We start from the raw sequence: 14,742 nt of genomic DNA on the forward strand, positions 1-14,742 counted from the left end.
TGATTCTGTGATCATGCTGCTGCTTAAAACCATCTGGTCCAGCAAAACCCCATAAGCTGCATCCCTACAGTGCTGCTGAGCACCACATCCAGCCATCCGCCCCAAGAACTTCAGCACAGGCTTTAAGAGCCACTCGAGCAAAACACAACCTGGGTCTTGGCCCTAAAAGCTGCTCCATCGCCCCCAGCCTGGGATGAATGGGGTGGGTGCCGGGTGCTGGCCGTGCTCCGTCCCCACGGGATGTGGGATCCCGTTATCTTATTAAGAGTGGCCAAGTTGCCATCCTGGAGTAAGTGGCTGAGCTGTGACTAGACTGTGCTAATCCCGGAGGATTAGCGCACTCGGCCAGGGCCAGCACCACAGGAGCATTTCTTCCTTGGGGCTGGGAAGCTTGTCCTCCACCTTCAGCCACAGGGCAGCTGTGATGCTTCTCCTCCCTGCTGTGGGGTTGCTTTTAGGGGGCGTGCAGAATAGCAGAGGAATTGTTTGTGTTTCTTTTGTGCCTCCCATCAGAAGATGCCAAAAGTGCTTCTTGAGCACTGGTAGAAGCTGGGGAAAAAAACCAAACTGCTCCTGCCTGGGAGCTGGCCTGTCCCACAGCAGGACAGCAATCCCTGCTCAGGGTGCAGGCAATGCGGGCAGCCAGCGGCCATACCGGCCTGGGAACCACGGACTGAGGCCAGGGGGCTTGATAATGCACCAGTTTAATTGCTTTTGCTGCTAGAGCCAAGACGGCTGTGTGGCCTCCTATGCAAGGTAGGTCACTGCCAGACCTTCCTCAGGTGCACCTTCCCTGCCCAGGGACGGAGATGGTGCAGGTGGGGCAAGAGGATGGGACAGGGGGTCTGGCAGGGGGTTGGGCAAGGGGTCCAGCAGTGGGGCAGGGGTCTGGTAGTGGCCAGGCAGTGGGGTAGAGAGTCTGGCAGAAGTCTGGTACCGGGTCAAGGGGTCTGGCAGAGGGTTGGGCAGGGGCTTGGGCAGCAGGGCAGGGGATGGGGCAGTGGTCTGTCAGGCTGCACCGGGGGTGCGGAGCTCACCCCCCGCCCCAGGCACCCGCTTCCGCCCCTCAGCTGCCCGAAGCCGCTCCCGGATGCGCGGTTCGGCCCCGCGCCCCCCACGGGGCTCCTTTGTTATCCCCCCCGCTCCCCCCGCTCGAGTTGTGCCGCCCCTCGCGGGAGCGCGCCCGGCGCGGGAGCGCGCCTCCCCCCCCTCCCCCGCTCCGCTCCGCCGCCCGGCAGAACCTTCCAGCGCCACCGCCGCCATGGGCACCGCCGCGCCGCGCTGAGCCCCAGCCCCGGCCGGCACCGCCATGGAGCTGGGCAAGGTGGTAAGTGCGCGGCCCCGGGACGCCCTACCCGCGGACCCCCACCCCTGCCCGGCCGCGGCATCCGGGTCCATCTGAGATGAGGGTTTGCATCCCGCGGAGCTCCCTCCCAGGGAGGTCGGGAAGCGCCCGGATCCCGCAGGAGGGGCTCGGGGGGCAGCGGGAGCCGCGCGGTGACCGTTAGAGCTGAGCCCCCCCCAACCCTGTGCTGCTGCAGCCCGCCCGTTTCACCCGCCTGCCCCGGTCCTCGGGTCCGGCCAGTGGAAAGAGCACCCGCGTGTCCCCCTGCAAACCCGCGTACTCCCACTCACCCGTGTCCCCGCACACCCGTGTCCCTGCACCCGCATCCCCACGCCCGCCGCTGCTGTCACTGCCCCTCACCCGGGCATACAGGATGGATTCCAGTTTGGGGTGAGAAGTGGGGGTCCGTTCCCGCGGGGAAGCGCGGTCATCACCTGCGCTGCTCACCTGGGAAGAGGGATTTTGCTTTTTCCAGTGCTCCGATGAGGGCAAGGGAAGGTCCCTCGGGGGCAGCATGGAGCCCACGTGGTCCTAGCTGTTCGTGGCTCCGTTGCAGGATCCAGACATCCTGGTGGGCTGTCGGGTGAGAGATGGGAGCTATGGCTCAGCCAGAGCTGTTGCAGGGAAGGATTTCCACCATGGCTGCCATGGCACCACCAGGCTCCTCATCCCCAAGACATCCTGGCTTTGCTTCATTCAAGAGCATCCCGCCAAGGCCGAATGCACCCCAGGCACTGTGGGTGTTCTGCTGGGCTGAAGCTTCCCAAGGAAGGTCAGTCCTGGGATGGCAGCTGGATACCAATGTGGACGTCTGGAGATGAGCTCCTGGCATCTGCTCCCTGCATCCTCCAGCCTCACTCCTTTATTTCCTCCCATTCCAAAAAAAGCCCACATATTTGCATTTGCTGGGAAGCAGAAGACTTTGGTCAGGACCTTTGAGAAAGCTTCTGGAATATTTGAAGGTGGTGGACGACCTTCCTGGAAAACAGAGCATCCTCCCTTCCCTGATGGAGATCACTGCTGCTGGAAGAGATCAACTTCATATAAAATCCCTACTTACAGTTGAAAGCCTGCCATGGCTGAGCAGTCGGGCAGTGCAGGGCAGGAGCAATGCAGTGCCCATCAGCGGGAAGAGGAGCAAGTGGGGAGCCACCATGGGGGAGTGCAGGGTCCTGCAGAGCCTCCTGGTTTTCTGCCTCTCCTCAGATCCAGCCACCCGCGCTGGGGTCCAGTGGTGCCATGGGGTCTCTGGTAGTGGTGGCTCGGAGGCACCTGTTAACAGTGACCAAAGTGGTCCCCAAGCTCTTCTGCAGCCTTGGTTGACTTCTCTTTTGACAGTTATTTCAGCTGGAGGCTCCAGAGGGATCTGGGTTTTACGGTGTCAGCTTCCGCAGTGGTCGCTGCTGAGGTTTGGCTTCTTCTGCAGCCTCGCTTTTTCCCAGCTGTTCTCCCCCAAATCACTTTTCGCCCTGTCCATTTTCTTTCCCAAAGGTTTATCGGTGTGTTGGAAAAGTCGTATTCCTTAAACTGGATTGAACAAACACATGGCCAAGTAATTAATCTGCATAAATTGTTTATGACACTGGAGAAACCTAGTGGCCCAGCTCTTTGGGTGCTGATGCCCCATGCTGGGCAGTGATGTGTGCAATGTAGCAAGCTCTCATCTCCGGTGTTGGTGGAACCCTTCCAGCTACTGGTGACTGTCCCGCTCTCCCCTCCTGGCATCAGATGTCTCACTTGAGCCCTTGGGACCCACCACAAGTTGGCTGGGTGGTTGTCTTTGTTCTTTGCTGACCTCAAAGGTGGAGGAGCGATCAGATCATGCTGTCTCTCCTGCCCCAGCTTTCAGGATGGTTCTGCACTCCTTATTTTCACTGGAGGCTCTGGAAGGGCCAGGAGAAGTGGTGGAAGTCCTTTCATGTGCAGCTCATGGGTGCATCACCCTCTGAATCCCAACCTCTGCTTTGATGTCACCCTGCTGCCCTCAGGAGGAGCTGGTGGAGTGGTCTATTCAGATACACTCAAAATGTGTATCCTTCATCTTATTTTCATCTTTCCACCATGATAATGGTATTACAGCTCACAAGGTAAAAGCCTTGGTGGGAGTCTGTCAGCAGCTGCCATTGTCTTGTGTGTGTGTAGACCTCTGAACATCACATCACCCCTCCCTGGCCTGGCCCAAGTGGTTTCTCCACTGGAAGCAACTCCTACGCTAGAAGAGCTCTTCCATAACACCAACATTGGGCTATGCCGTGCGCCGGAGAGTGCTGACGGTGGGTAGAGCAAGCATGACATGGATGTGAAGTCATCATCTTCCCAACCTCAGGAGAGCAGACATGGAGGCAGGGGTGCCAGCGCAGGTCTCTACCAAGAAGACCCTCATAGCAATGCCGCTTTTTTCCAGTGTGGCTTGTGGAGCCCGTGACTGTGTTCCCAGTGACTCTGGTTTGGGGTGTCACGTGCCACAGGGCAAGGTGTCTCCAAACACCCCCCAAAACACCCATGCTGGTGTCTCTTGGGATTCAGGGCTGTCTCTGGTACACCTTGGTCCTCCTCCTGGCATCCCAGCTGGTGGCATCAGCATCTCCTTCTAGACAGGTACATCCCAAGCGATCACCACTGGGAGCAGACCCAATGGATGCAGCGAGGTTTCGGGGTCTCTAACACTGGAGACCAGTGTTGCTTTGGGGAAATGTGGTGGTTCTTACGGCCCAAGCGAAAGGAAACACAAGATGTGTCATTTGTGGAATATTTCTCATCTGGTGGGATCAGGAGGCAAGAAGAGCAGCAGCACCTTCTGAGAGATGCTCACACAGCCCTGGTCAAGGCACTTCATTCCTGGAGCGGTTCCGGCACATGGCCAGCAGGACAGGAGTGCTTTCCTTCTGAACTCATGAATCCAGCAGTGGGTGCAGCCAGATAACCCAGATTAAGTCATGGGAGGGTATTTTTAACATCTCCTCTCACTCGCTGCTCAAAGGAAGCATTTAAGACTGAGCAGGAGGACTGGTTTGTGCTGAGTGTACTCTTCTGTACACAGAAGCACATCCATGTGGGACCTGGCCCCATGTGGCTGCTATCGAAGGCCATGCACAGGCGCTGGCAGCGGGGCTGTGATTTGCTTTTAGCCTCTGTTGGTGAGGGACGTTCAAGGCTTATGCCCCCCTCCAGGGCCGGGGTGCAGCGTCGCTGTGCTGGGATTTGCATCTTAATTAAGCTCATGGATCTTTTTCCCAGGCTGGTTGCAGTCAGGTCTCGCTGCTGCTCACTTCCCCTGGAGCCCCTGCGTCTGCAGGGCTTGGTTGCGGGCGGTTTTCCGGAGGTATGCTCTGTCCCAGCTCTCCATTTATAGAAAGGAATTAAGGAGAAATGAGGGAGTGTTACTAAGAGGATTTGCACTGCGACTTACTCAGTTTCTCCGAATAATTTGCAATAGCTCTGGATTCTTTAATCAACACTCATTTCCTTTTGGAAATGAAAGGAGAAGCAGGAAGGTGCCGTGCAGCTCCTGAGGAGAGCTCTCAGAACAACAGGAGATTTGCAATTCAGAGGAAACTAAGAGTGTAATTTGGAGAGATTCAGGGGGATGAAGGTGTGCATATGTGCTTGTAAAGGAGTGAAGTGTTTCTCAGTGGTCAGAAAGCCCGTCACTCTGTCCAGGTCCCTCCCTGCAGTTTTGGACTCCTTGGTCCCTGTCTGGTACCTGTGGTCACCTCCGCAGTGGTGGTCTAGTTGACAAGAGCCACTGTCACCCCGGTGCAGAGCTGTTGATGGCTCTGCTGTGGTGCGGCATCTCCTTGGAGAGGAGCTGGGCTGTGTCAGGGGTCCCACAGGACATGGTCAGCAGTGCTCACTGCCAGCGGGATTCCTGGAGACCTGTGGTAAGAGTGCTCAGTTCCTCCAGGGAAGGGCCGTGATGGTGCATCAAGCCATGGGCAAAAGACCTTGCATGGGTTTCTGGGGGTGCTTCAGAGGGAGGAAAAGGTGCTCGGGCAGGTCCTCCTGCTCCAGGGCAGGATAGTCCCTGGTCTCTATTACCTGGCTGCTCCTTCCCCAGATGGCCTGAGCCTTTCCTTGCCCCGCTCTAGAGGTGTTCAAAGCACTACTGGTGCTTGCACTGCTACAAGTGCGTGCAGCGTTCCTGGTGCTTGCCGCAGGAACAGACCCTACTGGCCTCTCCTCTCACTTCCCTCCTGGCCCTGCTGCCTCAGCCGCATTGCACAAGAGGAAACACCAGGGTTTCCTTTCCTGGCAGCAGAGGGGAGGCGTGTGGGGCTGGAGGAAGGGCCCAGCTGCCCCACACCCTCCATGGCCCCCTGCTCTGCTCCCAGCGCTATGCAGCGTTAATGAGCCCATTGGGTGCCCATGTGGGTACAGGAACCGGGGGAGCTGACATCCCTCCATGGGCAAGACACCAGAGCTGGGCCAGCAGCACTGCCAAGGACACACTTGTGGCCTGGCAGGTTAGAAACAGCTCTTGTGGTGTGGAACCTAGTAATTAAATAACCATCAGCTCTAGGTGCGGGATGGTGTTGGGAAGCAGCACCTGTGGGCTGGGCTGAAAGACCCTCTCCGTGGCAAAAAGGTCTGAGCTTTCTGTTATAGAATCGTATGTACTAGAGCTAGAAACCTTTCTTTTTCTTACTAGTTGTTTCTTACTAGCTAGTTGTGTCAGCTAGCTTGTTTGTGAAACTTACCGTGGAGTCATGGAATGGTTTGGGTTGGAAAGGACCTTAAAGCTCCCCCAGTTCCAACCCCCTGCCACGGGCAGGGACACCTTCCACTAGAGCAGGTTGCTCCAAGCCCCTGTGTCCAACCTGGCCTTGAACACTGCCAGGGATGGGGCAGCCACAGCTTCTCTGGGCACCCTGTGCCAGCGCCTCAGCACCCTCACAGGGAAGAGCTTCTGCCTAAGAGCTCATCTCAATCTCCCCTCTGGCAGGTTAAAGCCATTCCCCTTGTCCTGTCCCTACAGGCCCTTGTCCAAAGCCCCTCTCCAGGTTTCCTGTAGCCCCTTTAGGCACTCTGGCTGTTCTAGCGTCTCCCCTTAAGGAGCCTTCTCTTCTCCAGGCTGAACAACCCCAACTCAAGGCAGCCCAAATTTTGCTCCTTTTTGACCCTTCAAAGGGAGTAGGGCAGTTGGGGATGGAGGGTCCTGGAGGCCACCATCTGGAGCCAGGGACTGCCAGCCCCCTGTCACCCTTCTACCGTGTCTCCCCGCTCTGGGGGCATCACTGGGAGCCTCTGGTTGGAAAACCATGTCCTTGCTTTACTAGTAGAAGTCAGCAGGAAAGGGCATTTAAACTGGAAGCTGTTTCCAGCTTTCCTGGGGGTGCAGTGGCCAGTGCCATACGATTGGGGCTGCAAACACCACAGGGCTGCTTGGACCAGCCCTGAGAGCAGCCAGTGCAGCCAGAGCAAGCATCAGCATCCCCACAGCAGGAGTGGTTCATACTGGGACGTCAGGACCCAAGCACCTTGTTTCAGTTAAAGGGGTGCTCAGCCTTGGAAGGGGGGTGCAGTTGGCAGCTGCAAGTGAGATCAGAAGCTGTCTCAGGCCTTCAGCCCATTGTCCCTGCTCTGTCTGGTGGGTGCTTCAGTGGCAGAGGGACTTCCACGGGGGGTTGTTGGGCTGGGGGGTTTGGCTCAACACTGGTGTTTTGGGCCATGCCTCACTGTACGTGGGGTGCCTATGGCTGGTGCCCATGGCCCCCGCCCCAGCCCCACTCAGCACAGTCCCCCAACCCTGACCGGGGTTGGTCAGGATGGAGCCAGAGCAGGGCTCTCTCGGAACGGGCAGCAAGTGGGGGTGCAAGAATGAGTGAATGAGAAAGGCACTGGGATAATCCCACTGCTTTAGTTGGTTTATATCAGTAACTAGCTACTTCTGGCAGTGCTGAGCCAGATGGTTTCTCCCCTCAGCAACAGGATGGATCCTCACGGAGCAGGTGCTGGGCAAGTGCTTGGTGCTGCTGCCAGTGATGCAGGAGTGTGGAGAGCGGGTGGCCCCATGCTGGCATCACTGCACTCATTTAGGGTGACCCACAGCGTCCACCCGCTGCCAGCACAGCTCCCCGAGGGCAGCAATGGGATGGGGTTAAAAATCCTGCACGAGAAATGCTTCCAGTGGCTGCCACTGCCTCTCTGGAGCCTAAAAGCAGAGTCGGAACCGCTGGCTACTGCCTGTGATCCAAAGGCAAGGGGTGGGATTTGCCTTCCCTGTGCCCATCCACTGGCCCAAGGGCAGGAGAGGGTTCTTTGTGGTCCCTGCTTTAATTGCATCGTTATTATGCTGAGTAAATGAGTCCTGGCAGCAGCTGAACCTGGCGGATGCCAAGCACATCCCAGAAAGGCATCCGGCAAGGGGCAGCATCCAGCTGGCATGAGCAGGGGCTGGGGACCTGGATGGGACCCAGCCACCAGCAGGTGCTGGCAGAGCTGTGGGGGTCTTAGGGGGTGAGGGGGGACCAGGGGGAGCCTGAACCCTTCCCATCTCCCCCTCCTCCGCCTCTTCTCTTTTGCAGACTGTCAGCATCAATAAGGCCATTAATGCTCAGGAAGTGGCTGTCAAGGAGAAACATGCCAGAAATATCCTTCCCAAAATTGGCCATGAGACAAGCGAGTGTGGGAGTGCGGCCGGGGCTGCCCAGAAAAGGGGCAGCAGCAAGGTGGCACGTGGGGAGAGGTGTCGGGGTGCTGAGGGTGGCTAGGTAGGACCCTGATGGGCTCTTGATGATGGTTGGGGTTTTTCCAGCATGGCAGCAGGTCTCTGCTCCTGCAGCCTTCCCTTGTCGGTGGGTGCCCAGCCTTGTGCTCCCAGCACTGCCATCCCGTGGGAGGGGAGGAGGGGTGGATGCCCACAGCAGGTTGCCTGCCTGGGGGGAGGATGCTTAATCCCCAGAGGTGCTTGTGAGCATGCTGCCACGAAAAGCAGATTCCCAGCATCCCAGCAGGGCTGTCGGGAAAGTTTGGCGGAGGTACAGCCACAGCCCTGAGTGTGCCGTGGTGCTCCTGGAGCGGTGGTGTGGGGCTGGAGGAGAGGGGACAGCGAGTGCTGCCCTTGGGGACAGCGTGTGCCTGGGCTTGGCAGCTTATGAGCTCCCCGTGGTGGCCTGGCTCCCCTCAGCTCGGTGAGTACCAGCTGGCTTCAGAGTGGCTACTCTCCATCACCGCCAAAGGGGAGAGGAGTGTTTCCTTGACCAGCCACCACCATGCATCTTGGGCACACACCACGAGAAGGGAGCACAGACCTTCTGGTCGGTGGTGAACCGGCTGCCACTGTCGGGGAATGCCGTGCTCTGCTGGAAGTTCTGCCACGTCTTCCACAAACTCCTCCGGGATGGCCACTCGAATGTGAGTGCCATGGGCTTGGCTCGGCAGCTGCCAAAATTCTTTCCCTGGCGGGGCTGTGTGGGGTGGTGGGAGATGCTGATGGGTCAGTGCCCTCCTGGGGGTCAGTCCTGGGTGGCGACTGCTAGAGGGACCTTCCCCACTCACTCTGCTCATAACCCCCTGTGCTACAAACCCTGGTGCCGACCAGTGCCCTCCAGTGCCAGGGCAAACTGCTCGGCGCAAGGCATTGACATCGGGGCAGGAGCCGTCAGCAGGGGTCCTCCTGCCCGTCTGCAGATGGGGAAACTGAGGAGCCCTGGGGCTGGTGGGAGTGACACCATGGGCAGGCTGCATGGTTGGGAACAAATCGAGCCCTCCCATTCCTGACCCCAGCTGCTGGCTCCATGTCTCGCACGCCCTGCCCCGGTGCTCTGCCTGCGCTGTCTGCTTATCACTGTCATTCCTCTAGGTCCTGAAAGACTCAGTGAGATACAAGAACGAGCTGAGTGACATGAGCAGGATGTGGGTAAGTGGCTGACCCCACCAGCTGCTATGGTGGGGACACTCTGGGGGACCTCTGCAGCATCCGGCACCCAGCCAGGCTGGAGGGTGGTGGGTTGGAGGATGCTGTATCCCAGGAGGAGCCAGACTCCAAGGCCAGAGCAGATGCTCAGCCGTGGCTGACCCGTGGCTACTGTGGGGTGGGTTTGCCGGTTGCGTTCGGTATCCCCTTCCACCAAAATCAAATGCCTTCTTCCTATTTTATGGCAAACCCCAGTAAAACTCTTGCTTTGACCATCAAAAGCAGCACTGAAGTCTGCAGATAAAGGGATAAGAAGGTCCTGACCAAATCCCTTCAACACGTTTGCTGCAAGCCAGCCGGCAGCCCACATGCGAAGGTGCCAGTGAGGAGGGGCTTCGGCTGGGTTTTTGGGGGAGATAAGGGAGAGGTCACTCATGCTGCAAGGGGAGAAGGCTTTTTCACAGCCTGGCTTGCATCTCAACAGCTTTTTGGTGTCCTCAGGGCCACCTGAGCGAGGGCTACGGGCAGCTCTGCAGCATCTACCTCAAACTGCTGAGAACCAAGATGGAGTTTCACACCAAGGTGAGCATCCCGTCCCTGTACCCAAGACTGCAGCAAGGGCTGGGCACTGGGGTGCTGGGGCAAAAGTGATGGCAATGCTCTGGGGCAGGACAGGGGCTGGCAGAGGTGTCCTAGTGCTGTCACCCCTGTGGGTCCTCTCCTCCGTTGTGGCCATCCTTCTGCCTCCATGAAACATGCCCCAGACTGCCAGTGTCCATCCTTAGCCTGGATTAAAATTGGCCCAAGAACCAGCACTTGGGATGGCAAGTTTCCTAGTGGATCAGGGCTCCTTGGACGTATCGAGGCTGGGCTAGGAACTGGTGGGCTACAAGAGGCAGTAAGAGACCCCCCTAGCTTTGGGGTGCATGACCCCTCCCAGGTATCCTAGATGGGCAGAGGTGGAAGAGGCCATGGAAGAGGCCATGGAGTTCTGGAGCGGGGAGGGCTTAGGGGAGGCTATACCATGCTGTGCTGTTGCTGTGCCTGTCCCCAGCACTGCCTGGCCATGATCCACAGGGGCTCAAGGGAGCCCTGCTGGGCAGGGCCAGCACCAAGCTGTAAATCCCATGGAAAACCCTGCAGCAGAGCCTGGCTTTTCTGCATCACCACAGATGTGGGGAGGGATGGTGGGGATTTGGGCCAGGGGAGGTCCCTGTGGTGCATGGAGGAGGATGAGCACCAGTGCCTGCTCTGACTGGTGTGTGAGCATGGACCGGTATTCGTCATGGTCTGCAAATGAAGTAGCTGTGTTCAGAAACCTGCCTTCGCTTGGGACCAAAGTGTGGGAGTAAGGTGCTCTGGTGCTTTCTGAAACACGTATTTTATATGGGCAGGAAAAGTAGAGTGGAAGGAACAAGTCAGCCTGGACATGTAAGAATGATGAGGAGATAATGATTAGCTTAATCTAAGCACTGCTGAGTGTGCACAGCCTGAGTTCTCGGCAGGACTTCCGACAGAGTCACAGATCTGAGGTTTCTTTATGCACATCCAGTTCATCCCAGACTGTAAATCTCACCTTAGATTTATCAGGAGATCAGGACAAGGTAGCACAGAACAAACCCTTCAGCCTGAGCAGTCTCAGGGCTCCCAGGGTTCTGGGAGGAATCCACCACTTCCCTGGGGAGATTATTCCAGTGGCTGATTGTTCTCATTGTGAAAAGTTTTGCTCTTGTGTCCAGCCGGAATGTCCCCAGGAGTAACTTGTGCCCATTGTCCCTCATTTTTAACGTGTGACTCCTTGTAAAGAGAGTCTCCACCTTCTTTTAGCCACCTTTTAAATACTGGAACATGGTGATAACGTCTCTCCTAAGCCGCCTTTTCTCTAGGCTGAACAAGCCCAGTTCTCTCAGCCTTTCCTCATGTGGCAGGCTTCCCAGTCCCTTTATCATCCTTGTGGCTCTTCCCTGGACCCTCTCCAGCCTGTCCACATCTTTTTTGTATAGCAGGGACCAAAACTGAACACTGTATTCCAGGTGTCACCTGGCAAGCACTGAGTGGGACAATGACATGTCTGTCTCTGCTGGCAATGCCCTTGTTGATGTTCCCCAGCATTCTGTTGGCTTGCTTTTGCCACAACTGCAAACTATCCACTCCTATTGAGCTTGTGTTCTCCAGGACCCCCAGGTCCCTTTCCACAGAGCTGTTCCATAGCTGGGCAGATCCCAGCCTGTGTTGCACTCTTGGATTATGTTTACCCAGACCTCTTGTACAAGAGTAACTGATACCACAAACCACCTGCCCATATCAACATCTTTTTTTTGTCTCAAGTGAGCCAACAAGTCATGAATCTAAACTATGCATTTATAAGTAAACAACTCTATGACCTTAACTTTAAATTAAAGCCAAATGTTTGACCCAGTATTGCAACATTTATTAAAAAAGATTATCAGCCATCAGTATTGTATGTTACGCAATGCTAGTGGAGCGCATCACTGTATACCCATACCTTCCACCATATCTCATCTAAATCTCCCCTGTCAGTTTAAAGCCATTCCCCCTTGTCCTGTCACTACATTACATCTACTACATCATCTCCTCCCTGCTCCACAGGTTTCTAAGCCCAGGGAGAATTGGCTTTTCTTGCCGGGGAGAGAATGGGCACCATGGATGGTGCTGGGGATGATGCAGTCACCCAAGGCTCCACAGACCTCGTGTCAGTCCGTTTCCCCCCTGCATCACTCCCACTGGGCATCCAAAGAGCTGTCCACATCTCTTGCACTGAGACCACTGACTGGATCAGCAACACTGGTGCTCTCAGAGCTGTGTGGTCCTCCAAAACCCATTCCCAACTCCTGTTTCTCCCGCAGAATCCCCGCTTCCCCGGCAATCTCCAGATGTCCGACCGGCAGCTCGATGAGGCAGGGGAGAACGACGTCAATAACTTGTGAGTGTGGGGCAGGGGTGGGAGGTGGGGGGGCTGTGCAGGCAGGGCCATGGTGCTGCCCAACCTCACCAGCAGCACTGAGCCAGGAGCAGGACCTGGCACCTTCCCCCCAGCCCTGCCCCAGGTGCATGGAGCCCCGCTCAAGGCTGGTGCTTCCATGCCAGCACACCCGCTTGTCCCTCTGGGGTGTCACCTTCACATGCTGAGGGCCACAGGTGGCCATGGGAACACTCCCCAAACATCCTCATCCCTTTTTTCCTAGTTTTCAGCTGACGGTGGAGATGTTTGACTACCTGGAGTGTGAGCTGAACCTCTTCCAGACGGGTAAGCTCTCGCACTGCCCTGTGACGGAGCTGCTCTGGGGAAAGGCTCTGGAGAGGAGGCTGTCTGAGGGCATTGCAGCTTGTCTCTGCTCTGGGCACTTCACATGGATTTCCAGCTGAAGTCCCTGCGTGCCATGCTGCCTCCAGCAGTGCCATGGGATGCTGGGGTGGGCACGGGAGCATCTTGCCTTCCTCTATGTCACTGAGTAAGGGGTAAAACCACCCAGGCTCAAGCCTTGGGCTGTCACACACCTCTGCACACTCAAGCAGGGTCAAGCTTGGGGTAAATTAAAGCGATTCTGGGGCAAGCCTTCAACTGCTGCATGCCCCAGGCTGGGGGTGCTGGCAGGACAGAGCTGTGTTTCAGTAGGACTGGAGCCAGCACCCTCACCTCTTGGCTGCACAGGGGGAGGGTGCCAGTTCCAGGAGTGCTCTTCTGTCCCGAGAGTGCTCCCAGGAGCTCTCGCTGTTCCACCTATTGGAGGGGAATTGCTGGGTGGTGAAAGAAGCAGCTGCCATCCTCTCCAGCCACCCTGTTAGCATCCCCCGACTTATGGGAGGCCCACGAGACAGACCATCGAGATGGTCACTGGACACATCTCTAGCAGCCAGCATGCCATGCCCCCAGCCCTGGCAGAAATACGTTTGTGCCCTGGTGTCGGTGATGGCCGCGGGACAGTGCCGCCTGACCCTGCTCATCCAGGTCATGCTGGACTGCATCCTTCTATAGCACTCTTCCAGTATCTAAAGGTGGCCAACAAGAAAACTGGAAAGGGACTTTGATAAGGGCCTCTAGGGACAGGCCAAGGGGAATGGCTTTAACCTGCCAGAGGGGAGATTGAGATGAGCTCTGAGGCAGAAGCTCTTCCCAGTGAGGGTGCTGAGGCGCTGGCACAGGGTGCCCAGAGAAGCTGTGGCTGCCCCATCCCTGGCAGTGTTCAAGGCCAGGTTGGACACAGGGGCTTGGAGCAACCTGCTCTACTGGAAGGTGTCCCTGCCCATGGTAGGGGGTTGGAATTGGATGAGCTTTCAGGCCCTTCAGCACAAACTAGTCTGTGAGTCTATGATCCTGCAGCCCAGGCACAAGGTGCATTTTGATGCGATGTGGGCAGAGGACTGGGGACATGAGGTGTTGCCAGCTGCTCCTGACTGGTTTTGGAGCATCTCCCTGCCGGCTCGCATGGCACACCGGAATGCCAGCAGTGCCACACTGCCAGCAGTGACTGGCAGAGCACAGGGGCTGCATGCCCTTGGGGGTCAGGAGCTCTGCCCGAGGACACGGCTGGGGCTCAGGACTGGGCACCTCCAGCCCACGGTTCCAGGCTGAAAGTGTTCCCAGTGTTGGAGTCTTGGGTGGGAATTTCTCCTCCCACCAAGTGTGGCGACAGCTGTGGGCAGCAGGCTGGGTCCCCAGGGGCTGGCAGGCTCTTTCTCCAGGTGACATTTGTGGACATGGCTGACAAAGTGCGGCACCTGCCGGTGCTGTGGGTGCTGCCGGAGCCTGATCCTGTGCTCCTTCCCTGCAGTGTTCAGTTCCCTGGACATGTCGCGCTCTGTGTCGGTGACGGCCGCAGGGCAGTGCCGCCTGGCCCCGCTCATCCAGGTCATCCTGGACTGCAGCCACCTCTACGACTACACCGTCAAGCTGCTCTTCAAGCTCCACTCCTGTGAGTGTTCCCAGCGCCTCGGGCAGGGGCGGACACAGAGTGGAACACCAGGGGTCACCACCCTGCTCATCTCGATCCCAGCCCTTCCGGGGGGGGGGTTAAATGGAGTCACATGGGCAAGGGACAAAGAGGGACAAGTGCTGGGGGATGGAGCTGTCCCAGGAGCCTGCCCTGCTGATCACCCCTTGGCCACGGGGCCAGTGTCCATCAGGAGCTGCCCTGGCTTTGGGCAGGCACTTGCTGCAAAACCCACATCCCTTGGGACCTTGAATTGTGATGGCAGCTGCCTGGATGCCAGCTCGCTGCCTTTCCCTGTCCTGGGGTGTCTGGTGGGGCACATGATCCCCTTCTACAGCAGGACACTGTGCCAAGAGTATTCAGACCTGGGAGGAGGGTGGTCATCACTGGGAAAGACCCATCCCCACATGGCTGTGCCAGTGGGTTGTCCCCTGATCTGTGCTCCTTCCCAACGTGGAGACACCCAGTGTTGTTTCTACTTGCTACTTCTTCCAGGTCTGCCGGCAGATACACTGCAGGGCCACCGGGATCGGTTCCTGGAGCAGTTCAGAAAGTAAGTGCCCGGATGTGGGACAGATGTGGGGCACTGG

General features: G+C 57.4%; 1 protein-coding gene across 6 annotated transcripts in view; it reads left to right on the forward strand.

Annotated features, from left to right (window-relative positions):
* Positions 1–14,742, forward strand: part of HIP1 (huntingtin interacting protein 1) — a 44,844-nt gene that overhangs the window by 18,531 nt on the left and 11,571 nt on the right. Inside the window, exons 1-9 of one of the 6 annotated variants that reach the window (XM_030474759.1) lie at positions 1,237–1,327; positions 7,870–7,933; positions 8,556–8,698; positions 9,147–9,203; positions 9,702–9,782; positions 12,068–12,144; positions 12,407–12,468; positions 13,994–14,134; positions 14,648–14,705. In XM_030474759.1, coding sequence (XP_030330619.1) covers positions 1,310–1,327; positions 7,870–7,933; positions 8,556–8,698; positions 9,147–9,203; positions 9,702–9,782; positions 12,068–12,144; positions 12,407–12,468; positions 13,994–14,134; positions 14,648–14,705 — 701 coding nt within the window. In that variant the 5' untranslated portion in view covers positions 1,237–1,309. Of the gene's footprint in view, positions 1–1,236; positions 1,328–2,571; positions 3,944–7,722; positions 7,772–7,869; positions 7,934–8,555; positions 8,699–9,146; positions 9,204–9,482; positions 9,577–9,701; positions 9,783–12,067; positions 12,145–12,406; positions 12,469–13,993; positions 14,135–14,647; positions 14,706–14,742 lie in introns of those variants that run through there. The other 5 variants (XM_030474757.1, XM_030474758.1, XM_030474756.1 and 2 more) reach the window with 5 other exon arrangements.

This window comes from Strigops habroptila (assembly GCF_004027225.2).
Source record: "Strigops habroptila isolate Jane chromosome 13 unlocalized genomic scaffold, bStrHab1.2.pri S16, whole genome shotgun sequence".
In the NCBI taxonomy this organism is placed as follows: domain Eukaryota; kingdom Metazoa; phylum Chordata; class Aves; order Psittaciformes; family Psittacidae; genus Strigops; species Strigops habroptila.